The sequence below is a fragment of the Oryza sativa genome, chromosome 7, assembly GCF_034140825.1.
Source record: "Oryza sativa Japonica Group chromosome 7, ASM3414082v1".
NCBI classification, from domain to species: Eukaryota; Viridiplantae; Streptophyta; class Magnoliopsida; order Poales; family Poaceae; genus Oryza; species Oryza sativa.
This window is the reverse complement of record NC_089041.1, coordinates 18,026,216-18,046,841: the sequence shown is the minus strand read 5'-3', so window position 1 is coordinate 18,046,841 and position 20,626 is coordinate 18,026,216. Positions and strand designations below refer to the sequence as shown.

The following is a 20,626-nucleotide window of genomic DNA, read 5'->3' as shown; positions in this document are numbered from 1 at the left end:
ATATATATATATATATATATATATATATATATATATATTCATTAATATCAATATGGATGTGGGAAATGCTAGAATGACTTACATTGTGAAACAGGGGAAATAGTTGCTATGCATGAAAACCTTATGTGCATAAGATATAGTCAATCGTAGAGTACATATACGAGCGTTGCGTGCTTCCTTTCATCTCCCTTCTCACGCTTGATATGAAAAGCGTGTTTTGGTGAAGGCTGAAAATGCCCATTTGATATAATCGCATTTTGAGTTATCCGGAGCCCCTCTACCTCTTGCCTCCCAAACCTCTATTCGTTGATGCAGCTATAAGGGGATGTCTGGTTGATGCCTAACTTTGCCATAACTAAGTTTAGACTAGTTGTGGCATGGTGGTACAAGTGTAACTTAGAAATAGTTGGCCACAAGTGTGACATGCTTAGCTCTAAATTTGAGAGCATGATATGTGGATCTCAAAGTTTAGAAGGTATGATACAATTGTGGCAGCAAACCAAACACGTAACTAAGAAACTGTAGCATGACTAAAATGTGGCGTGAAAAAGTATGGCAACCAAAAAATATATGCTAGCCTTGCAACCCGTTTCTAGGAACTACCCGACCCCGTTCATGGTTTGTACGAGGCTAGTGGGGGGGAGGGGGTGCCCTACATGGCTACATCCATACGACCATAATCCATACATGCTGCCAGCTGTAGGAGAGAGAAACAAAAACTCCTTTTTACATATATTTTTCTTCTCATGTCAAGCGGCCTGCAGCATAGCCGTCCTTGAGATTCTGCAACGCTTCCCGGATGTAGTCATCGCCTTGGTTGGATTGCTTCAAGCAGATGAGCCGTTGCGTGACCTGGTACGCCATCTGGAGCGACCGGTACTGCTCGCAGTTGTCGTCCTTCCTCACCATTTCCTGCAGGCCGGGATCAAAACAGGTAAACTTGACTTGATCAATGCGCTCGAGTAGAAGAAATCAAATCCAGCAGCAGGAACGAGCAAGGCTGTGCAGTCAAAAAAGAAAAGGACCCAAGTAGAAGAAAATGGGCATACAATTTGAGTTGCATAATGTAATCTAAGCAGTCACACACACTGTGTTATCAACATCAGCTCTAATCAGTACTGAGAGGTTTACCTGTTCTGTGATCCGTGAAGTGATGCTTGCTGCAGTGTCGATCACTGAAGAAGGGAGACCAGCCACCTTTGCCAGCAAAAGACCATAGTGTGGTACTTTCCGGACACCATCCTTCAACCGGAACTGATGCAGAGGGATTGTATGATCCATGATGTTAAGAGACATGAAAAAAAAAAGTCATGTGACTGTCAACGATTCAGGTTATACCTTGAAATCGAGGCGGTCGTTTCTCAGGTCGACTTCAAAATGGAGGATCTTCACGTTTGGATAGATGGTTGCAAGTTCTGACAAGCTCTCCATGTGCGTGGCAAACACCGTGTAGCTGCATTGGGTGAAAAGACCCGACAGTGATGCTTCTAAGATAGTAGGATTTGCTCAACAAGGATGATATCTTGTCTTAAAAGGTTATATCTGTAACTAATAGACCATATTGTGGTTGGCAAGATTAACCAAACATGACCAGCTGCATTCAGCATGTCAAGCACCCCCAGGCACTATGCTGAACTTACTGCTAATATCTAACCCAAAATATAACAACTTCTAGCTATGTATCTGGACAAAAGCGTGTCAAGATACATAGCCAAAAGTTGCTATATTTTGGGACGGAAGTAGTAGGTTCTGTGATAAATATGATATCTGAAACTTGATGGTAGCACGGCCTAAGGTGAGCACAAGACAAGTAGTAAATGTTCTTGTACTAACCATTATCACGATCAAATATTTGATTCAAGATGAGAACATATGGATATGGTTGAATAAATAGGCTACAAAAATGTTGGATGAGGTAACTGAATAACAGAAGCCTAGACAACACATTTAGAAAAGCATGCAGTTTCAAAACTATTGACAAGAAAACATCTGCTGTGAATATTGATACTCCCTCCAGTCTTACAATGCATATTAGCTTCCTCTTCTTGTTCAAAAATAGTAAGCATGCATGTAGAAAAATGGTAGTTTATCTCTTCTGCCCTTATCTATTTCATTGTCTGCTAAGAATTTAAGTATGACAACGTACACAAATCATCATCTCTTTTTCAGAAGCACTCAATTAAAAGGCACATAAGTTATTTCATACAGACCCCACCAAGTTAGGACTGTGATAAGTCAAATTATGCTGCATGAAAAGGATCAAATGTGGTACTTAAGAGGTTAATAGTTCTTACGCTTTGGTAGATAATAGATATTCACAGCAGCTCCATGCAATTGCCAACCCATCAGAGGAAGACGTAGCTCTTCCAAGCTCATCCACAACAATCAGGCTCCTGTAATGTGTGCAAATGTGCACATGGTCATTACAAGGAAACAAGAGAAACAGCAATCCAATCTATTGCAGCATGGTAGACCCATAGTACTTCGAAGAAACATTCTGCATAATGAAAGCTGTCTCTTTCATTTCTGTCATGAACTGCAAAGAGAAATTAAGCTGATTAGCAGCATTGAAATAAACTATACATCAATTGGCTTCAGACTAATTACTAATACTCCATAAAAGATACAGCATTGATGTTTTTATTTCCTTCTCAAAAACGCAGGAGAACTGTGCTTCATTTCATTAAGAAAGCAAATATCTACAAGATGCCTCTCACAAAGGAAAAGCTCGACCAACTATTGATGAAATATTTGATTTGATCGAAGAAATATTATATGTGAATTGCTTTGTCAAGTGTCCAAGGCCAATACAACTTGAAGGAAGGTTATAAATGACAGTATACAAACAATTCAAAAGTCCAGATCAGCCATCCAGATATTACCAAGAAATGGTATAGTATGGGCTCTCGCGATCCTAGATAAGATGGTTAATCCACTACTTCAACGCGCTTCTTCATGTAGAGTCATCCATAAATATGACAAACAGGTACCGATCTTAGGAGTTAAGACCCTCCATATCTAATGCTATATTAAGGAAATCCACCAAGGAATCCAAAAACACCAACTACTGGAACAGGACAATGCAAATGACCATTTATACTTCATATGGACAAGAAAACATCTTAAATTTGATAGGTTTGAGCACAATAGAGATAATGTGCATCAGGAGATTTAAGATAATAAATAGGAATTAATCTGGGAGGAAACAAGCCTAAAGAATGGTACTCAGGGGATAAATATTACTTGAGGACTATCAACAGTAACAGTTGAATGCTTTATCTAATCATTTTATTGTTTCACGTGCTTTTAGAAGAATTCTGTAAGTCAAATAACAAGATAACATAAGTATAAACCATATAGAAGAGATGAATTTGCATACTGTGCTTGAGTTATTTTCAACATTGTCCCCAGTGCCAATCCGTGTGAATACGCGATCAACCACTCTTAGTGATGCAAATTGAGCTGGAACATAACAGCCAATTTGTGCAAGAATGACTATTAGACAAATCTGTTGAAGATATGTGCTCTTCCCACTCCTGCAACAGCAGATAATGCAGAGAGCAGATGAATTTCCATATATAATTAGCCTGCTATAGACATTTGGATACAATGTTTATGGAACGCACATGTTTGGCCCCATGACAAGAACCATATTAGATGCTTCAGACAGAAAGAGATTGTTAGGCTGCATGATATAAACAGTATTATGATCATTGCTATTTCAATCAACAAATTTATGATGAAAAAGACATACAAATGAAGTAAATACTGAGGAATAAATAACAAATGAAGAACTTACAACAAAATCATTATGCAAGCTCTCAAGAATAGGATGCCTTCCAGCATTAATTGCCATCGGACCATCATCTGCTTAATTGGAAGCAACTGTCAGATCAGGACTCCACAACATCACTAAAAAAAATCCTTAACAAGATCAGTTACTAGTGTTGAATTGAATTGCCCACCAGTGAATTCAGGTCTCGTGTAACGATCAACGGGCTTAGTAGATATTGTAAACGCAAAAGAATTTACAAGCATGTCCAACAGGCATAATACTTCGGCAAGCAACGTTAATATACCAATGTCTTCTCTGATCTCATTAATAAGCCCTGAAACAACAGAACAGATTTATGCAAGTTAAATATTTCTTTAGACACTTGAATAATACTAGTTGAAATGTAAAATGCTGCACAGAAACAAGTTACACTATCCACAAGCTTCAATTCCCTTTAAGTTCGTGAGTTGAATTAGTCAAGTGTATGATACCCTCAAAGTCCCACCAATTCAGCCAAAATAAGCCAGGAAAGCAAAGAAATGGATGGCTAAAAAGTTCATAAACAAAGCAAAATGAGGAGATCCCTATTCTAAGTTAAGAAGAATGATGATGTTCTGTTCTACAATAGCTGCTACCTATATGGAGGATGCCCAACAAATATAGAATTTGATATCCCAATGCAACAGATACATTATGCATGCATGTATTGCATGTTAACTCTCTAGTTTATCACTAGAAAATTATAATAACAGGTATCTGATAACTGGACCAGAGCTTAACCTATATCAATATCAACAAATAAAGTAACAAAACTCCAATGGAAAAATGTTGAATACTCAATGTTTAGTGGCCATGGCAACCTTCCAAACAAAGTTCCGTGCGCAAGAAGCACTCAGCAGCAGCAGACTTATTCCTGGCATTTAGCTGCAAATTTGGGTAGAAAGCACATGGTAATAAGTGACCGTATGAAGAAATAAACTCTCCAATAGCATATTATATTTTTTCAATGTCATATCCTAATCGATAAAATAAAAGCTTATTTCACGTGTAGCTATGATGAAATTATACCATACACTTATAAAGAAGAAAAATATAACACTGTCCCAATGCTTTTGGCAAAAGAATAGTTTGCTCCGTGATGCTTAAACAAGATGATAAACTTTCTTTGAGGGAAAACAAAAGAACATAAATGAATAACTATTGACTAACACTTATTCCACTTGAAAATAGCATCCCAGAGAAAATAATTACATGGTTAAATTTGCAGTGTGGCAGTAAGTGTTGAATTACTAAAAATGCCCAAGGATGATAATTCACTGGATGCAAACTTACCGAAGCAAGCTCCAAGCTTGAGCAGTGGACATTCTTCCCATGTCTAACTACCTAATTGATTACACATTCACAAATATTTGGTTAGCATCTTATGGTTTAGCTAAGAGGCTGGTTCTTAAAAGGGATATATCCACATACCTGGATAAATTTATTAGGGAGCCTTTCAGTAATGTCCTTCTGGGGTACAATAAAATAAAATCCTAGTCTGTTGTTATATGGTATCTTCAAATTTGGAAGCTTAAAATCCTCCCTGTACTTGTTGGCAAGGTTATGTATGGCTGAAAAATGCATTATGTCAATCAGCTGTGTTAGGTAAAATTAGAAAACAAACATGAAAACGATAGACACCTTCGCTGGTATCACAGAAAGATCTACGAGCAACATCAAGCAGTCCATCAATTCCAGCCTTAATAGCAAAACATTGTTGAGTGCAGGTTACAAAAGGAGCCCTTGAATGAACAACATCTTCATCAATGACATCCCCAATTCTAGGATCATAAAAGAAAACATGCAACCAAATCAAAGGTGAATGGTTACTTTTAGAATGTAGATGGATATACTTGTTATTTAATAAATGTGGACGAACATATTTACAGTCACATAATGCTAATATACTGGCAATATTACTAAAAACTAAAAACAAATGTACAAACAAAAGCAGGATGGGAAGACTAAGCCTGAAGTTAGCATGCTGTTTTCAGTCTTCATTCAACTTCTCCTTTGAAATGGGAGGAAAAAGGTCAGAAAACAGTACCTCTTTCTCATGCTTGCATACTTTGGGTTTTCACATATAGTCTGATAAATGTTGCGAAGAAGGAAACTTTTTGCACCCCTTAGAACCTGTGATGAGCTACACATCACATGCGTGAAAAGGTAGATGGGTATGTTTCTAGAATAAAAGACATTTACCCTTAAATGAACAAAATAACATGCATCTTCAAAAACAAAACAAAATGAAAAATCAGAATGAATAAATTGCTAAATTGAATACTAGGACAAACACATCTATAACACTACCTTGGAGAGGAATGGTATGGCATCCAGAGCTGTTTTTAGAACAATAATGTCAGAAATCAGCCCTTGGCTCTTTCTACCATTGGCAGGCTTTAGCACTTCATCAGTATCCTTTTTGGGTTTGAAGCAGAAGTGGCAAAGAACTTTATCTGAGGCATAATAAAATTATGGAAGTTGTAACACCAGCAACCATTTTACCTATTATCTGTAGTGTTGCACAGCCAGAAGAGGATATAGAATTTTCTACAGAGAAAAAGGACATAAGTTCACCTGATTCTTTTGGAAACTTACGAAGACCTTGTGTCAAGCCAAAGAATAATTCCTCATTACTCATTAGCTCATCCTAAAATTTAAGATATAAAATTAATAAACATGCATTTATTGGATATATTACTGATCATTTTCGATGATAATATTAGTAACTGAATACTTGTTATATCCCAGATTCCAGTTGACTTTCATTCTTGCAAAGGAGCGTTGCATATCAATATTACAAGAACTATTGCTTCCCCTTCTCATGGAAATACTTTCACATATGGCCTGTGGTGTACAATCATGGTTGCAGTAAAATTCTCCATTATATTGCAAAGTGCTCCAACAGGAAATGAACTATAAATGGTACAAACATGATTGTGGTAAACCCTTCGAGTAACGATTTAAGACTATATGCACTAAGATTTCCACATGCATAAAGCAGGGTTCATACTCCATGAAGTTAGTTCATTCCCACAGAAGATCCAGAACCTAGCCTACTAGAAGATCCAGAACTTAATATGTGCAACTTTGGAAGTTTCAAATGTCAGGATTACCGTATGACCAATTTGATCAAACAGACATTCCAATTTAAGAATTGAGAATAACAAAAAAGATTAATCTCCTTACCAAGCAATCCAGACGAGTATTGATTGTTTGAATGTCTTTTAACGGTTGCAACAAGTTGGCTCTCAGTAGTCTAGTCCTGAACAAGCAAGTTTGAAGAGAATTGTTGCAGTGTGCTTGATATTTCAATACATAGACTACATAAAGTTAAACTATTTTGTACCATCAATAGAAGTTGACATGAAACTTTTTATCTCAGAAAAGATTGTTCAAATTGCAAAAATGAGGAGATATTGAATGTTGCAGTGTAAATATATGTAAAAAAGATTAGTTTGGAGAATGGGAAAGCCATACCCTCCTGTAGTCTTTGTAGTCTTCAACATCTGAAAGAGACTTTTCTTTTTGTTGCTAGTTCCCCACAGTTCAGTATGAAGAGGGTCAATAATTTCCAATGTTTGTACACTGCTAGGTGCATATATGGAACAATGAAGGCAATTCAGATCGTGTAGCAGAAAATTTTAACTTATATTGTTTCTGCTCCTTTGGTGAAGATGATTTATCAAGTGACAGATAATACTGCTCAATTTAACCAAAAGAGTACCTAGTTGAGTCAATGTTCATGTGGTCAAATGACCCATTGAATGTAACCTGAAAAGTTATACATACATATATAAGAGAAAAATACGGAAACATCAGCTAACATTTTTAGAGAAAACGTTTTTAGAGATAATGTATGGGACCCCATAATGTATAGATTTTTTTCAGATCAGCATAGCCCATAGAAGAGTAGTCACAAAATGGAGACTTTTGATACATAATATCGTAAGAATGGCCTTACAGGTGAAAAAAAGGCTAAACAACGATGATTTATATGAAACAAAACTCTAAAAAACTTACTGATAATGAGTGATTAGTGATAATTACACCTCTTTCTGATTCAATCCTGCAAGAAGAAACAAAGTAAATTGTCATTGTGATACTTATCAACACTATCAACATGAGATCTAATCATCTGCTATATTTCGGTTTTATCCTCATTTCCGTCCAATACGAGGAAAAAAATAGTTATCTATGACCAAAAAAAACAATATGAGAAATATGTTTTGATGATCCAAGATAAGCTTTATAGAATCCAAGTATCCAACTTGAAAATCCTATCTCAGTTTCCATTTCAATGTACTAAGTAACAACAAATATTCTGGGGCATTGTATAAATAGTAAGTAGTATCATCAAATGAGGTGCTTAGGCATAACTCCTATGAAATGACATGAGAAGTAACAGACAAATTGTAAAATAATTTAGTAAGTACTTGCTTTGAGAGTTGCACTGTTGTAGTACATAGTAAGTTCATATGCTCCAATTACACTTTGAAAAAATAGAAATTATGACACAGCTTTGTCAAGTCGTTATGTCCATATTGAAGCAATACACAACTATGTTCATGGGAGATACATAACAGAAGTTATTAACTTAATCCTAAACAGGGAAAATGTAGCCCAGCAATGTATCGAGACAAAGATAGCACGCGTACCACTTAATTGTTGCAGAGGCAGCAGCAAGACAAAGATAGTATTGCTTGCAATAAGTATCTAAACCGAGTGCAGATGGGTCTCTAGCTGAAAGATTTTTTACCATAACAGCACCCTTAAAAGAAAACAAGAACATGCATGATGTTAAGCAGCAGTTAATCACCCAACAATTAAGCAAATAAATGGTCAGAAAGGAATACAAATCATTATACCTTTGTGTCATCAAAGCAGCCACGTGCCATTGTTATCTAAAAGGTGAACTCTGTTTAGAATAAACGAAAGTGGGTTCATATTATGAGAAAACATAGAACAAATTTGCATATGTCAGCCATCACCTTTTTATTTGTTGGCAAATGTTTACCAACCAGCTCTGAAACTCCAACCATACCGTCTGCTGCTGTTTTGTTTGGGGGCACTATTGCAACCATAGGATCATAGAAATGCAGAAGTGTCTTCGTATTGTGATATGAGCAACTGGTCTCAATATACTGAGAAAGATGCAGTGAGGCTGATCTCAAATCAAAAGCAGCAACACCAACCTGCAAAAATACTAGTTTGATAAATCTTCGTGATCTTTTGGTTCATAATAAAGAAATTGAGAAATAATTAACTCCATGATTTTTGTTTGTATGTTTTCAATTTGAGTTGAATTGGATGGTGTGCATATCAAGTTATCAACTGACGTGCACAGACAATCTACACGTGTTCATATCACGATTTTTTTTTTCCAAAACTGACACTACAAAGAATTCTTACGTTGGCAAAAATGTTGAGATGCTTCCAAAACTAAAGATACACTTGACTTAGAACAAGAAAAATAAAGATGTACAGAGAGGTCAGCGTCTCAGAAGATCTTGTTCATTAGTAAACCACAAAACAAGTGTGTACAATGGAGAAATCATTTTCACAATCTGTTCATCCATAATACATTATCTAAAAAAAATTCATCCATAATAAGTTTATGAGTTGATCTACTACAACACTTTGATCAAATTTCTCTCTTCTGCGCCAATGCACCATGATCCAATGAATTTTCCTGTTTACAATGAAACTTGCAACTCCTTCAAAACAAGCCTGGAGAACAACTAATATATCGTAGATAAAAATGCTTTCCCGCATGGCGCATGGTGCTGTTATGGAAATGGCTTTATCCTTTGACCGTTGGTTATCCGGATTCCCAACTTGTAAGAAAGTGCCGGCCAAATCAGTGGAGGAAAAAATTGCAACAGCAGGTCACTGCAGTAATTGTGCCCACCTCTCCAACAATTTACTGTACACATCACACCAACTCGATTCGAACCGCTAGAGCAGCACTATCGAGGACAGGGTATGCTCTAATCGCCCCGGAAATGGAGCTGGAGCCTCAAATCCTAAAACCACCAAACCCTCAAATCAAGCCGCTCAGAACGCCATATAACACGAACCCCCCCCCCCACCACCACCACCAATCTGACCAGCTAGAGCAAGTAATCCACCCGAGCAGCATCCGATCGACCACCACCCCCGCGGGAGCGCGAACACAACACGCACGCAGGCCGACGACACGATCGAAGCCGATCCGCGGCGCAGCGAAGACCGAGTAGAACGCGAAACGGAAACCCTCGGGGGCCTTGGAGGAGAAGAGGAGGAAGCTAGCTAGGCGAGCAATCCGACAAGCAAAAATGCGTGCGGGGGTGTAGGGGGAGGGATGGGAGGGCGGGGGGGGGGGGGGTTAGTCAGTGAGAGGCGTCACCTCCTTGGCTCGGTTCTCGATGAGGCCGATCACGATGCTCGACCGGTCGCCGCCACCGGCTCCGGCGGCGTCGCCCTCCATCTCCGCCCGCGCCGAGCTCCGCGACGGTGGAATCCGAAGCGGGGAGGAGGAGAGTGAGGCTTGCGCCAGAAGATGGCGAGAGCTCTGCTTTTATACCCAGGCTTGGGCCTGGGCCCATTTGGGAAGAGCGGAGTTGAGGGGAGTGGGCTGTGAGACTGTCACGTGGGCCCACCTCAGGCCTCTTTTGGAAGCCCAATAATATCTGGCCCATCCTCTCTCTCTCTCTCTCTGCTTGCCTTTGCCTTGCGTTGCCTTACCAACAGCCGCCGCCTCCAAGCTCCGGCGTCCAGCCCCAGCAAAGCGGCCGCCGAGGAAACCCTCCTCTCTCGCCGGCGGCGGGCGCATCCCCAGTCACCCGCCCCTTACCGGCGGCCCTCCCTTCGCTAAGTTTGCTCCCTTCTGAACAGAAATTCAAAAGCAATCCTCAATAAGGGCCCCTTTAATCGCAGGATTGAGAAAACGTACGAATAGGAAAATCGTAGGATTTTGATAGGAATATAAGTATAAAACAGAGGATTACAAAACACAGGAATGACCGTTTGATTAGACCACAGGAAAAATACATGAATTAGAGGAGAGATAAAGACTCGAAGGAAAGTTTCTATGAGGTTCTACCTCATGATATTCCTCCAAAACTTGCATGGCATTAGGCATTCATAGGAATTTCATAGGATTCCATAAGATCCATTCCTTTGATTCAAAGAGCTATATAGGAAAAATTCCTATAAAAATAAAATCCTCTAAAATTCCTATGAATTTCCTTTAATCAAAGGGGGCCTAAGTTGCTGTGGTTGCTGAGAGAGAGGGCTGGATTGTTAGACGAGAGTTGTGATTCCCCCCCCCCCCCCTCCCAAAAAAAAATTAGAGATATGATAAGTTGCCAAGCGCAACTCTGCATCTGATTTTATCCTGTTTCTACGTATGTTGTGACTTTGTGATTATGTGATTGTTTACATTTAGATTGACTGAAACTACTCTTAGCCCTTACTGGAACCAATCAGTTCATTTGTGCTATTAGAGTTGGTAAATCTCGTTGTTTGTTTTTGTAGAGGTTTAATCGTTCTATTTTGTTATTGTTTATTCTATTAGCTGGGCACTTAGTATGCATAATTTGCTGTCTTGTAACTTTTTCCCCTCAATCTTAATGTCATTTGGATGGCCTCCTTTGGTCATTCCTGTAAAAAAAAAAAAGTGCACTGTAGTTTAATTCATTGTGGAAATCGTTTCATTTGTTGATCGGTTTGCATCGGTGTGAACTTTGATATATTTAGATAGAGCTGATTCAAGCTTATAGTGAGAACTGCAAACAGCTGTGCTTAGGGTTTTCCACAAATTTTTGGTGGGGAGAGATGTGTTCCGTAGTGACGTCATGCTTGTAGCAGCATTTTTTGGCTTAACATACAAATCTTATCAGCTAGCAGTATGCTATTTGCTAGGATGATGTAGTCTTATACTCCCTCCGTCCCATAAAATCACGATTCCTATAAACCCGAGGTGACTTTAGCAGCAGTGGTAAAAGACTAGTATGCCCTCACCAAATTACAAAGTACAACCATTAATTAACGGTAAAAAAAAAGACAAGCATAAATTTCCTTGTGGTTGTCCTTCCCATCGTCAATCCCCTTCCACCATAACAGCTGCATTCGAACAAGCCACGTCCATCAGCATGCAAAGCAAGCATCGGCCACATACCAGTATACCACACGCATGCAAGGCTCCACCGCCGCCGCCGCGTAGCAAAGCCTCCAACACAACGGAGGGAGGCGCGGGGAGGTGGACTGGTGGAGCCTCGCATCTGTCAATTAAGAACAGAGCCAGGAACAGAGAAAAAGAGATACTACAAGAACTAGCAAGAACCAGATACTACAAGAACTAGCAAGAACCCCGACGAATGAACTAGCAAGAACCCCGACGAGGCCGTGTCCGCTCGTCGCCGCCGCCGCCGTGTTCGCCGATCGCCGCCGCCGACGAGGCCGCGTCCGCTTGTCGCCGCCGATGCCTTGTCCGCTCGTCACCGCTACCCCCGAGGCCGCATGTACGCAAGAACACCGGCGTCCGCTCGTCGCCTCCCCCGCCAGCCGCCGCCACGTTGAGCAGGAGGGATGTGCGGGGAGGAAGGCAGGGAGGGAGTGAGGGGGAGCGGCATGGAGAAGGGAGGGATTTGCGGGGAGGAAGGCGTGGAGGCAGGAGGTCGCATCTGGGCGTGATTTGGGGGAAGAGAGAGCGATGCGATTTAGGGAGGAGAGAACGAGACGAGAAAAGCCGAGGAGATAAGGTTTCTGCGGTCAAAACGATAGGAGAGAGAGAGGTGGCAGGCTCCTTTCCCATCTACTATGGCCCACAATCTTTTTTTCTGTGCACAGATCGTTTTTTTTTTTTTTTACAAACCTCCCCCTCCAGGATTCATGATTTTGTAGGACGGAGGGAGTAGATGATAAGACATCACATACCATGATATGCTTTTGAATAAACGAAGACACCATAAGACAGAACCATGGATGTACCCCATTGGCCATTGCCGAACTACTGTATCCATTCAGGAATTTTCTGCACAGTAAATGCTGATGTCCAAGCTATGCATGAACTAGTTCAATTTTTTCTCTGATCTAGATGCTTCTTGCTCTATTCTATTATGATTTACACATGGTACTCCTTAAGTAAATTATCTTATTATATTTTCCTTGCTAAGACAAAATACAATTGATCCTCTTTTAGAAAATATATCACAAATATTGAAAATTGGTCTAGGAGATCAGGATCTTCATCCTGGGACCGTTAGATTTTTAGATCCATCTCTGAGTGCATCTGGATTGCGCCTTCTACACCACCAAATCCCCATTCCCTCCTGTTTCTTTATTGCAGCTATGTTATTGCTTGTATTTGTATGGTTCAGTGTTCTTTATTTCTACGGCCCTTTTTTTTTGCAAGTAAGTTTCTGCACAGCTTTTTGTAAATATGTTGTGGTATCCTATTGTTGCCTCGTCCTAAAAGGTGGATAGGATATAGCACCACATATAAAGATTTGTGGACCATCACTCAGGGGCGGACCCACTGTAATTCATGGGTATTCAAATGAATACCCAAGATTTTTTTTAAAAAAATAGATATATCTATATCTATATCTATAACTAACTAATATAAATATTAGCATTTTTCCGGTCGTCACATCTTTACACCATGTGTTTTTTCGTCCGTCACACTTTTTTTCCGTCACCGCGTGTCCTTTTCACCTGTGCGTCGCTCATCCCGTCCCGTATGCCCATGCCCCCTTGAACGAGATCAAATCCGATCCAAATAAATCACAAAATCACAAATCCATTGAATCACAAAGTCACAAATCTAACAACAATGAATCAAAATCATCCAAGAAAATGAATAAATCACCGGCGCCATTGCTCATCGGAGCTCCTCGCCAGCTGAGAGGAGCGCGCGGAGGAGAGAAAGGATGAGAGAAACGAGTGGCGGAGGAGGAGAGGGAAAGGATAAGGGCGGGGCGGAGGAATCAAGGCGCGGCTCTCTCGGCTTGACACGTTCGGCAGAAAAGCGAAGACAATTTTGGTTCGCTGGTTCGCATCACACGTGGCCGTGAGACCCACATAAAATTTGGGTGTAGTTATATTTATGGCGTCATATTTTTCATAAAAAAAATAGTCGGTATGTATTTACATTGTAAGTTCATAAATTACATATGTAATTTTAGTATATTTACAATGTAAGTGCTACAATTACATATGTAAGTCTCTAAATTACATATGTAATTTTAGTGTATTTACAATGTAAGTCTCTAAATTATATATGTAAATGATATGCAATTTAAGTATAATTAGTGTGTAATTTCAATTCAAGCCAAAATCTTTGCTCGATCAGTTGGTCAGGGCCGCTGGACAAGCCACTGGAGATCCTAGGTTCGATTCTTTGCAGTACAATTTTATTTTCGTCAACTAAAATAGCACGAATCCTACAGTTGATCTAATGGATCAGAAATCGACATATTTCTAGAGAAAAATGTGTCGACAGTTTTTTAGCCTTTCCGTAAAATTTTCCAAAATATCAGCCGTATATACCGTTCTTAACGCAAAATAGATGAATAATCAGTTTTTTTAATTAGCTAAATTGAATTTTCATCTAGCGTCCATTTTTTATCTCTAACAAATTATTACAGTCGATGCTCACAGTGTTTGCACTATGGACATTAAAATACTTCTAACTTAGGGGGTGTTGTTTAGATTGAGAGGTGTAAAGTTTGGTTCGTCACATCAGATATTATGCAGGGTGTCGTATGAAATATTGGAGGCCTAATAAAAAAAACTAATTACAGAATCTATTAGTAAAACGCGAGACGGATTTATTAAGCTTAATTAATCCATCATTAGCAAATGTTTACTATAGGACCACATTGTCAAACCATAGAGCAATTAGACTTAAAAAATTCGTCTTGAAAATTTATCGCGATCTGTGTAATTATTTATTTTTTCAGCTCTACCGTGTACCTACCTTACTATGCAACCCAGACCAGTCCCGTGCCTGCCTGAGTTGGTCGTGCGAGACTGAGGCTCGCCTCAGTTGCGGAGGTGAACCTAGGTGGGGGAGCGGATAGCTGACCTCAGCCCACCCTGTGCCATCACCGCCGCCACCATCACCTTGGCGTCGCTGGCACTTAGTATTCGTTCTTAGGTGATTGGGTGAGATTGCACATCGTATTCTGCGCGCACACTTTCCAAACTACTAAACGGTGTATTTTTTACAAAAATTTTATATATGAAAGTTGCTTTAAAAAATCATATTAATCTATTTTTTAAATTTAAAATAGTTAATACTTAATTAATCACGCACTAATTGCTCACCTCGTTTTACGTATCTTCCCAATCTACTTCTCCTCAAACACAGCCTTAGTGCACATGGGCACCCGACTAGGTAGACATGATATCAATTCGTGGCACACCGCCAGCTTGACCTCCGTCGGAGCCATGCGTGGCCTAAGCCCGCTGCGCAAGAGCACACAGTCGCCGCCGCTCTACCAAATCGCCGCCACCATCACCTCCCTCCTCACGCTGGAGAAATCGGGGGAAAGGGTAGAAATGGCTTATGGTTAGGTTTTTCAGGAATGGGGTGTTTTGTCCTAAGCTCATGAAATCTCAGTTGTCCGATCAATATCCTACCGACGCCGTCAATCGTGCCGACTCACACCACGACTTTTTTTTATTTTTAATTTTTTTATTAAAAGTTTTACAAAAATAATTTTCCATTTTGAAAATTGACGGAAGTAGTCGCCTACCGCCCTCTGGGAGGGCGATTTTTAAAAATCGCCATCCCAGAGGGCGGCGAAAATGACGTGGCAGACGGCCGTTCGCTCTCGGGCGACGGCCGTCAACGAAATTTGCAGGCGGCCCCCTTGCCGCCCTCCGCTAGGACGATTTTGTACTGTGCGGGGGGTCGCCTGCAAATGGGCGGCCAGGGGGCATGAAATTTTGCAGGCGGCCCCCTTGCTGCCCTGGGGGAGGGCGATTTTTGCCTCCCCCTATAAAGCCCAGTCCCCCCTCTCTGAAATTTCATTATATTCACTAAAAATCCAAAAAAACGAAAGAGAGAGAGGGGAGGGCAGCAGAAGGGGAGCGGCGAAGCCCTGCTGGTTCGCTCACTTCATCACAGGTTTGCTCCCATACATCTTTTGCATTTGTACTAATATGTTATGTTTGAGTATATATGTTGCGTTTTAGTTTTAGTTCCATATATTTTAGCATATCTGTAGCACACAGCACATATGTGTAGATCCAGAGCATAGAATATAATAGTATGAATTGAGACATAGACAGTAGTGTTAATTGTAAGATGTAGTTTAGTTTGATCTGGAGAATGTAACCTACTTTTAGAATTTTGGAGAACAATATTGTAGAGAATGTAACTTAGGGCGTAGTACAGAAATGCGAGGTTAACGCAGTTATTGTTTTTATCAGGCACAATGTCAAATAAGGTCACATTTCAGATAGTTCACGGTGAAGGAAATATTAGATTTGGTCCAGATGGTGTTGATCTGTCAGATTTTGTAATGACATCTAAGGGCATCGATAGGCCTGCGGAGAGAACATTTCAGTCAATTTATAGTTGGTTGTTGAGAGGATTTAGAATAGACCAAGAAGTCTACACAATGTCAGTATCAGTTGTAGTGAGTCGTGCAACAGAAGGTTATTTTTGGGAACTAATGCCGATGGACAGCACTGCTGCTTGGAGACGATATGTGGAAATGGCTTTTGAACGGTCATGGCCCCTCGTTATATTTGTGTCGGTACAAGAGAAAGATATAAATGTTTCAATGCAAACCGAAGATGTAGAGGGTCCTATCAATGCAGGGGATATTGTTGGACCATCGATGCAAAATGAGGAAAATCAACCAAGGGAGGAGCAGGCCATGGGCATGGCGGATGAGGGGGAGAGAGTCGGTATAATTGTTGATGAAATGGAGAGGGAAGATTCGGATAATGAGGAAGCGGACGACGACGCATCATCCGATGAGGAAGGTGATGTAATGGCCACTGATTGGGCAAATGAGGACTTCTCTGAACTTGTTATATCAGAGGGTGATCATGTACCTTGGGAGTATAAGGAGAACGAGGTAATTGAGGGTGCAAGGTATGCTCATAAGGATGAGATGAAGGAGGCGGTGAAGCATTGGGCAGTTTCCTTGCAGAGAGAGTTTAGGGTGGTCAAGTCAACAAATTATGTGTATGAAGTGAGGTGCATGAAGGAAGATTGTCCGTGGCGTGTCCATGCATATAAGGGTAAATGGAATGATTATTGGAAAGTTAGCATTGTGACCGAGCACAAGTGCTACTTACAAGGGGTGGAGAAGTATCACCGAAACATCACTTCAGCTTTTGTGGCAAGTGAGATGTACAGCAGTGTTGTTGGTAACATTGGCTTTGAACCAAAATCAATTATTAGGCACATCGAGAACAAATTCAAGTACACCATAAGCTATGCAAAGGCCTGGAGAGCCAAACAAAAGATTATTGAGATGAGGTATGGCACATTTGAAGCTTCTTATGATAATTTGCCTCGTTTGTTAGCCACCATTGCCCAGAGGAATAATAATACTTACTATGACCTACATACATTTACATCGGTTGATGATCGAACAAAGAGTGTGCTGCAAAGAGCCTTTTTCTCATTGGGTGCTTGCATCAATGCTTTTGTGCATTGTCGACCTGTTCTATGCATAGATGGAACTTTTATGACAGGTAAATACCGAGGTCAGATATTGACAGCAATTGGGTGTGATGGGAACAACCAGGTTCTACCTATGGCTTTTGCATTTGTAGAGAGTGAGAACACTGAAAGCTGGTACTGGTTCCTAGAGAGAGTGCACATTGCAGTGGTGCGTATGAGGCCCAACGTTTGCCTTATACATGATCGTCATGCGGGTATGTTGCGGGCTATTGACTACTTGCAGAACGGTTGGGATGAGAAGGGACTTCCAGCTAAGTGGCCTGATGTTCGGAGTCGGTGGTGCATGCGTCACATGGGTGCAAATTTCTACAAGCAATTCAAGAATAAGCATCTTATGGAGCTCTTTAAGAGGCTCTGTGCACAGAACCAAGAGAAGAAATTTAATGAGTTGTGGGACAAGTTGGATGAGTTGACAACGAAGCAAACAGATGAGCAATCTCGCAGACCACAAGTTGAAGGTGACGAGCCTCCCATACCTCTTGGTGCATTACATGATGACCCACCAACAATGAGAAGGAGGTCAGGGTCGTCCATCAGAAATTTCACTCAGTGGATTGAGAATGAGCCTAAGGAGAAGTGGTCTCTATTGTTCGACACCGATGGATCTCGGTATGGCATAATGACAACCAATTTGGCAGAGGTGTACAACTGGGTAATGCGAGGAGTTCGGGTACTTCCATTGGTTGCTATTATTGAATTCATCCTTCACGGCACGCAAGCGTACTTTAGGGATCGATACAAGAAAATTGGTCCGTCCATGGCCGATAACAACATAGTGTTTAGCAACGTAGTGACAAAGTACATGGAAGATAAAATCAAAAAGGCACGGAGACATAGAGTTGTTGCTCAAGGCACACAAGTGCATCGGTATGAAATAATGTGTGTTGATAGGAGCAGGCGTGGTATCTATCGCAAGCAAGCCGTGCAGGAATGTGTCTTGAAGGCGGATGGTGGATGTACCTGCAGTTGTATGAAGCCGAAGCTTCATCACCTTCCTTGCTCACACGTTCTTGCTGCTGCCGGTGATTGTGGCATATCTCCCAATGTGTACGTCTCAAATTATTTCAGGAAAGAAGCAATCTTTCATACATGGAGTGAGGAGATATATGGGTTCGGGATCTCAGGATCTTACACAACGCTGAGTGCCCAAGTTTTTTATGTTCCAGATCCATCTAAGTTAAGGGTGAAAAAGGGTCGACGCCAAACTAGACGCATCAGAAATGATATGGATGAGTCAGAAGCAGGTGGGAGGACTTTACGCTGCAGCAAGTGTGATCTGCGCGGCCATACTTACAAGAAATGCCCGAAGAATGCAGAAGTTCCAAGCGGCGCAGATGCTAGTCCATCTGGACAGGCAAGTGATGGTAGGCGACCACCTGGTGAAGGAACAACAAGCAGGCGCGCAAGGCCAAGGCGTCGTCGCGCAGCAGGCGATTCCATGGTGTAACAATGCTATCGATTTAGGAAATAAAATGCTGTTGTGATGTGATGAGTGTTCGGACTAAATACTTCTATCGTGTAATTTCAATTGAATGTTGTTGTAATGAGTACCTCCGACTATTGTTATACTAGTGGTATTGCGAACTATTCGGTGTTGTATCATAATGTTATCGTGATGAGTGTTCGGACTAAGTACTCATATCGTGTAACTGCAGTTATTGTTGTAATTAGAAATATTCCGTATGGTGACACTTTTGTTTGTTTGTACTCTTGTTTAATATGTGTTAGTAATTCACTTATGAACATTTATTACTTATGTTGAACTAATTATTTATATGTTTCTGATCAATCTATTTGATGCAGGTATGGCGTACGACACACCGGCGCTGTTGAACCGTGGGATTGACAGGAACCACCGCTCGTTCCTGTCAGCAGTCGAGGGTGCACAGCTCGGCACCTTCCATCCACGCACGTCGCGCGAGTGGTTGCGTGTCGACCCCCGTCACGTTCCTTGGTACGCGTATGTTCACATTTCAACTCAACTTTGCTTTGTGTTGTACTTATGTTTGAAGTTTGCTCTATACTGGTTGCGTGCGGCAGGCCTTCTACCACTTTGTAGGCTTGTTGAGGGGGCGGCGGACGACCGTGACCCAGCGAAGCGGTGGGATGCAGACCGGTCACTCCTTGCCGCTCTGGTAGACCGCTGGAGACCTGAGACGCACACGTTCCACCTTCCCTGTGGGGAGATGGCTCCGACACTGCAGGACGTGTCGTACCTGCTCGGGCTACCGCTGGCGGGAGCACCAGTTGGTCCCGTGGACGGTGTTTTTGGGTGGAAGGAGGATATCACTGCGCGCTTCGAGCAGGTGATGCGCCTTCCACACCTAGGACCGGCCAACACCCTTCCTCCGTACTCTACAGTCGGGCCTAGCAAGGCTTGGTTGCTCCAGTTCACTGTAAGTAAATAAGTTGTTATTATCATACATGCTTATTTGCGATCAACAGAGTGTTTTGTACTAACATTTCATTCTTAATTGTAGGCGGACCTTCTGCACCCTGACGCTGATGATTACTCGGTCCGACGCTCCCTTGAGGCGTACCTGTTGTGGTTGTTCGGGTGGGTGATGTTCACTAGCACCCACGGCCACGCTGTGGACTTCCGGCTGGTCCACTACGCACGGTCCATCGCGGATGCTCAGCCACAGGACGTGCCGCAGTGGAGCTGGGGTTCTGCCGTGCTAGCAGCCACGTACCGTGCCCTCTGTGAGGCGTGCACGAAGACTGACGCGGGAGCGATCATCGCTGGCTGCCCTATGTTGCTTCAGCTTTGGGCAGCCGAGAGGTTTGCCATAGGTCGACCAGTGGTGGACAGCGCACCCTACGGGGTTGGTCACAGCGCGCAGTGGCCAGAGGACGGTCCCACGATGGGGACTTACTGGTGTCGACGTGGGGTTAGTGCAACTTCGCTGCGTTATAAGTTTATCAGTCGTCTTCTTTTTTTTCTTCACATAACATGTCTAATTCTGATCATGTTTATTGCAGCGTCGTTACGCTCACGTCCAGGTGAGACGAGGTTACCCGGACTTCGTGTTCGAGTTTGACCATCTACAGCCGAGCGACGTCATCTGGGAGCCGTACATAGAAGAGGCCGTCGCTGCGAGAGCACCGCTAGGACTTTC

The 20,626-nt window shown here is 41.6% G+C and overlaps 1 protein-coding gene and 1 long non-coding RNA gene across 3 annotated transcripts; both read right to left on the bottom strand.

Annotated features, from left to right (window-relative positions):
- Nucleotides 1-419: 419 nt before the first annotated feature.
- On the bottom strand, nucleotides 420-10,347 carry LOC9266513 (DNA mismatch repair protein MSH4). 2 transcript variants are annotated; one of them, XM_026026658.2, is made up of 24 exons: nucleotides 10,203-10,347; nucleotides 8,806-9,009; nucleotides 8,683-8,732; nucleotides 8,473-8,585; nucleotides 7,838-7,883; nucleotides 7,542-7,588; nucleotides 7,295-7,402; nucleotides 7,004-7,079; nucleotides 6,392-6,464; nucleotides 6,125-6,270; nucleotides 5,862-5,947; nucleotides 5,456-5,595; nucleotides 5,246-5,385; nucleotides 5,108-5,158; nucleotides 4,636-4,699; nucleotides 3,966-4,109; nucleotides 3,800-3,867; nucleotides 3,627-3,685; nucleotides 3,380-3,536; nucleotides 2,484-2,536; nucleotides 2,295-2,393; nucleotides 1,339-1,453; nucleotides 1,132-1,254; nucleotides 420-912 (listed from the first exon to the last, which is right to left on the bottom strand). In XM_026026658.2, exons 3-24 carry the CDS (start codon nucleotides 8,710-8,712, stop codon nucleotides 745-747), a joined length of 2,106 nt encoding a protein of 701 aa, XP_025882443.1. In that variant the 5' UTR covers nucleotides 8,713-8,732; nucleotides 8,806-9,009; nucleotides 10,203-10,347; the 3' UTR covers nucleotides 420-744. The 2 variants fall into 2 exon arrangements, with proteins under 2 accessions (XP_025882443.1, XP_015645440.1); XM_015789954.3 differs by having other exon boundaries at nucleotides 8,683-8,718.
- A 1,398-nt stretch (nucleotides 10,348-11,745) lies between these two features.
- LOC112939588 (uncharacterized) lies at nucleotides 11,746-13,803 on the bottom strand. Its single transcript, XR_003243343.2, has 2 exons — nucleotides 13,668-13,803; nucleotides 11,746-13,551 (listed from the first exon to the last, which is right to left on the bottom strand). It is a non-coding gene; the product is annotated as an uncharacterized lncRNA (long non-coding RNA).
- Nucleotides 13,804-20,626: the final 6,823 nt, after the last annotated feature.

What these genes read in the sequence shown, in the direction of transcription:
- LOC9266513 (XM_015789954.3), bottom strand. Translation starts at nt 10,283, where the DNA reads ATGGAGGGCGACGCCGCCGGAGCCGGTGGCGGCGACCGGTCGAGCATC. An exon ending in GCTGCTTTGATGACACAAAG is followed by an intron (nt 8,586 to 8,682) that starts GTATAATGATTT and finishes TTTTCTTTTAAG; the next exon opens with GGTGCTGTTATGGTAAAAAA. An exon ending in CCATACCATTCCTCTCCAAG is followed by an intron (nt 5,948 to 6,124) that starts GTAGTGTTATAG and finishes AGCTCATCACAG; the next exon opens with GTTCTAAGGGGTGCAAAAAG.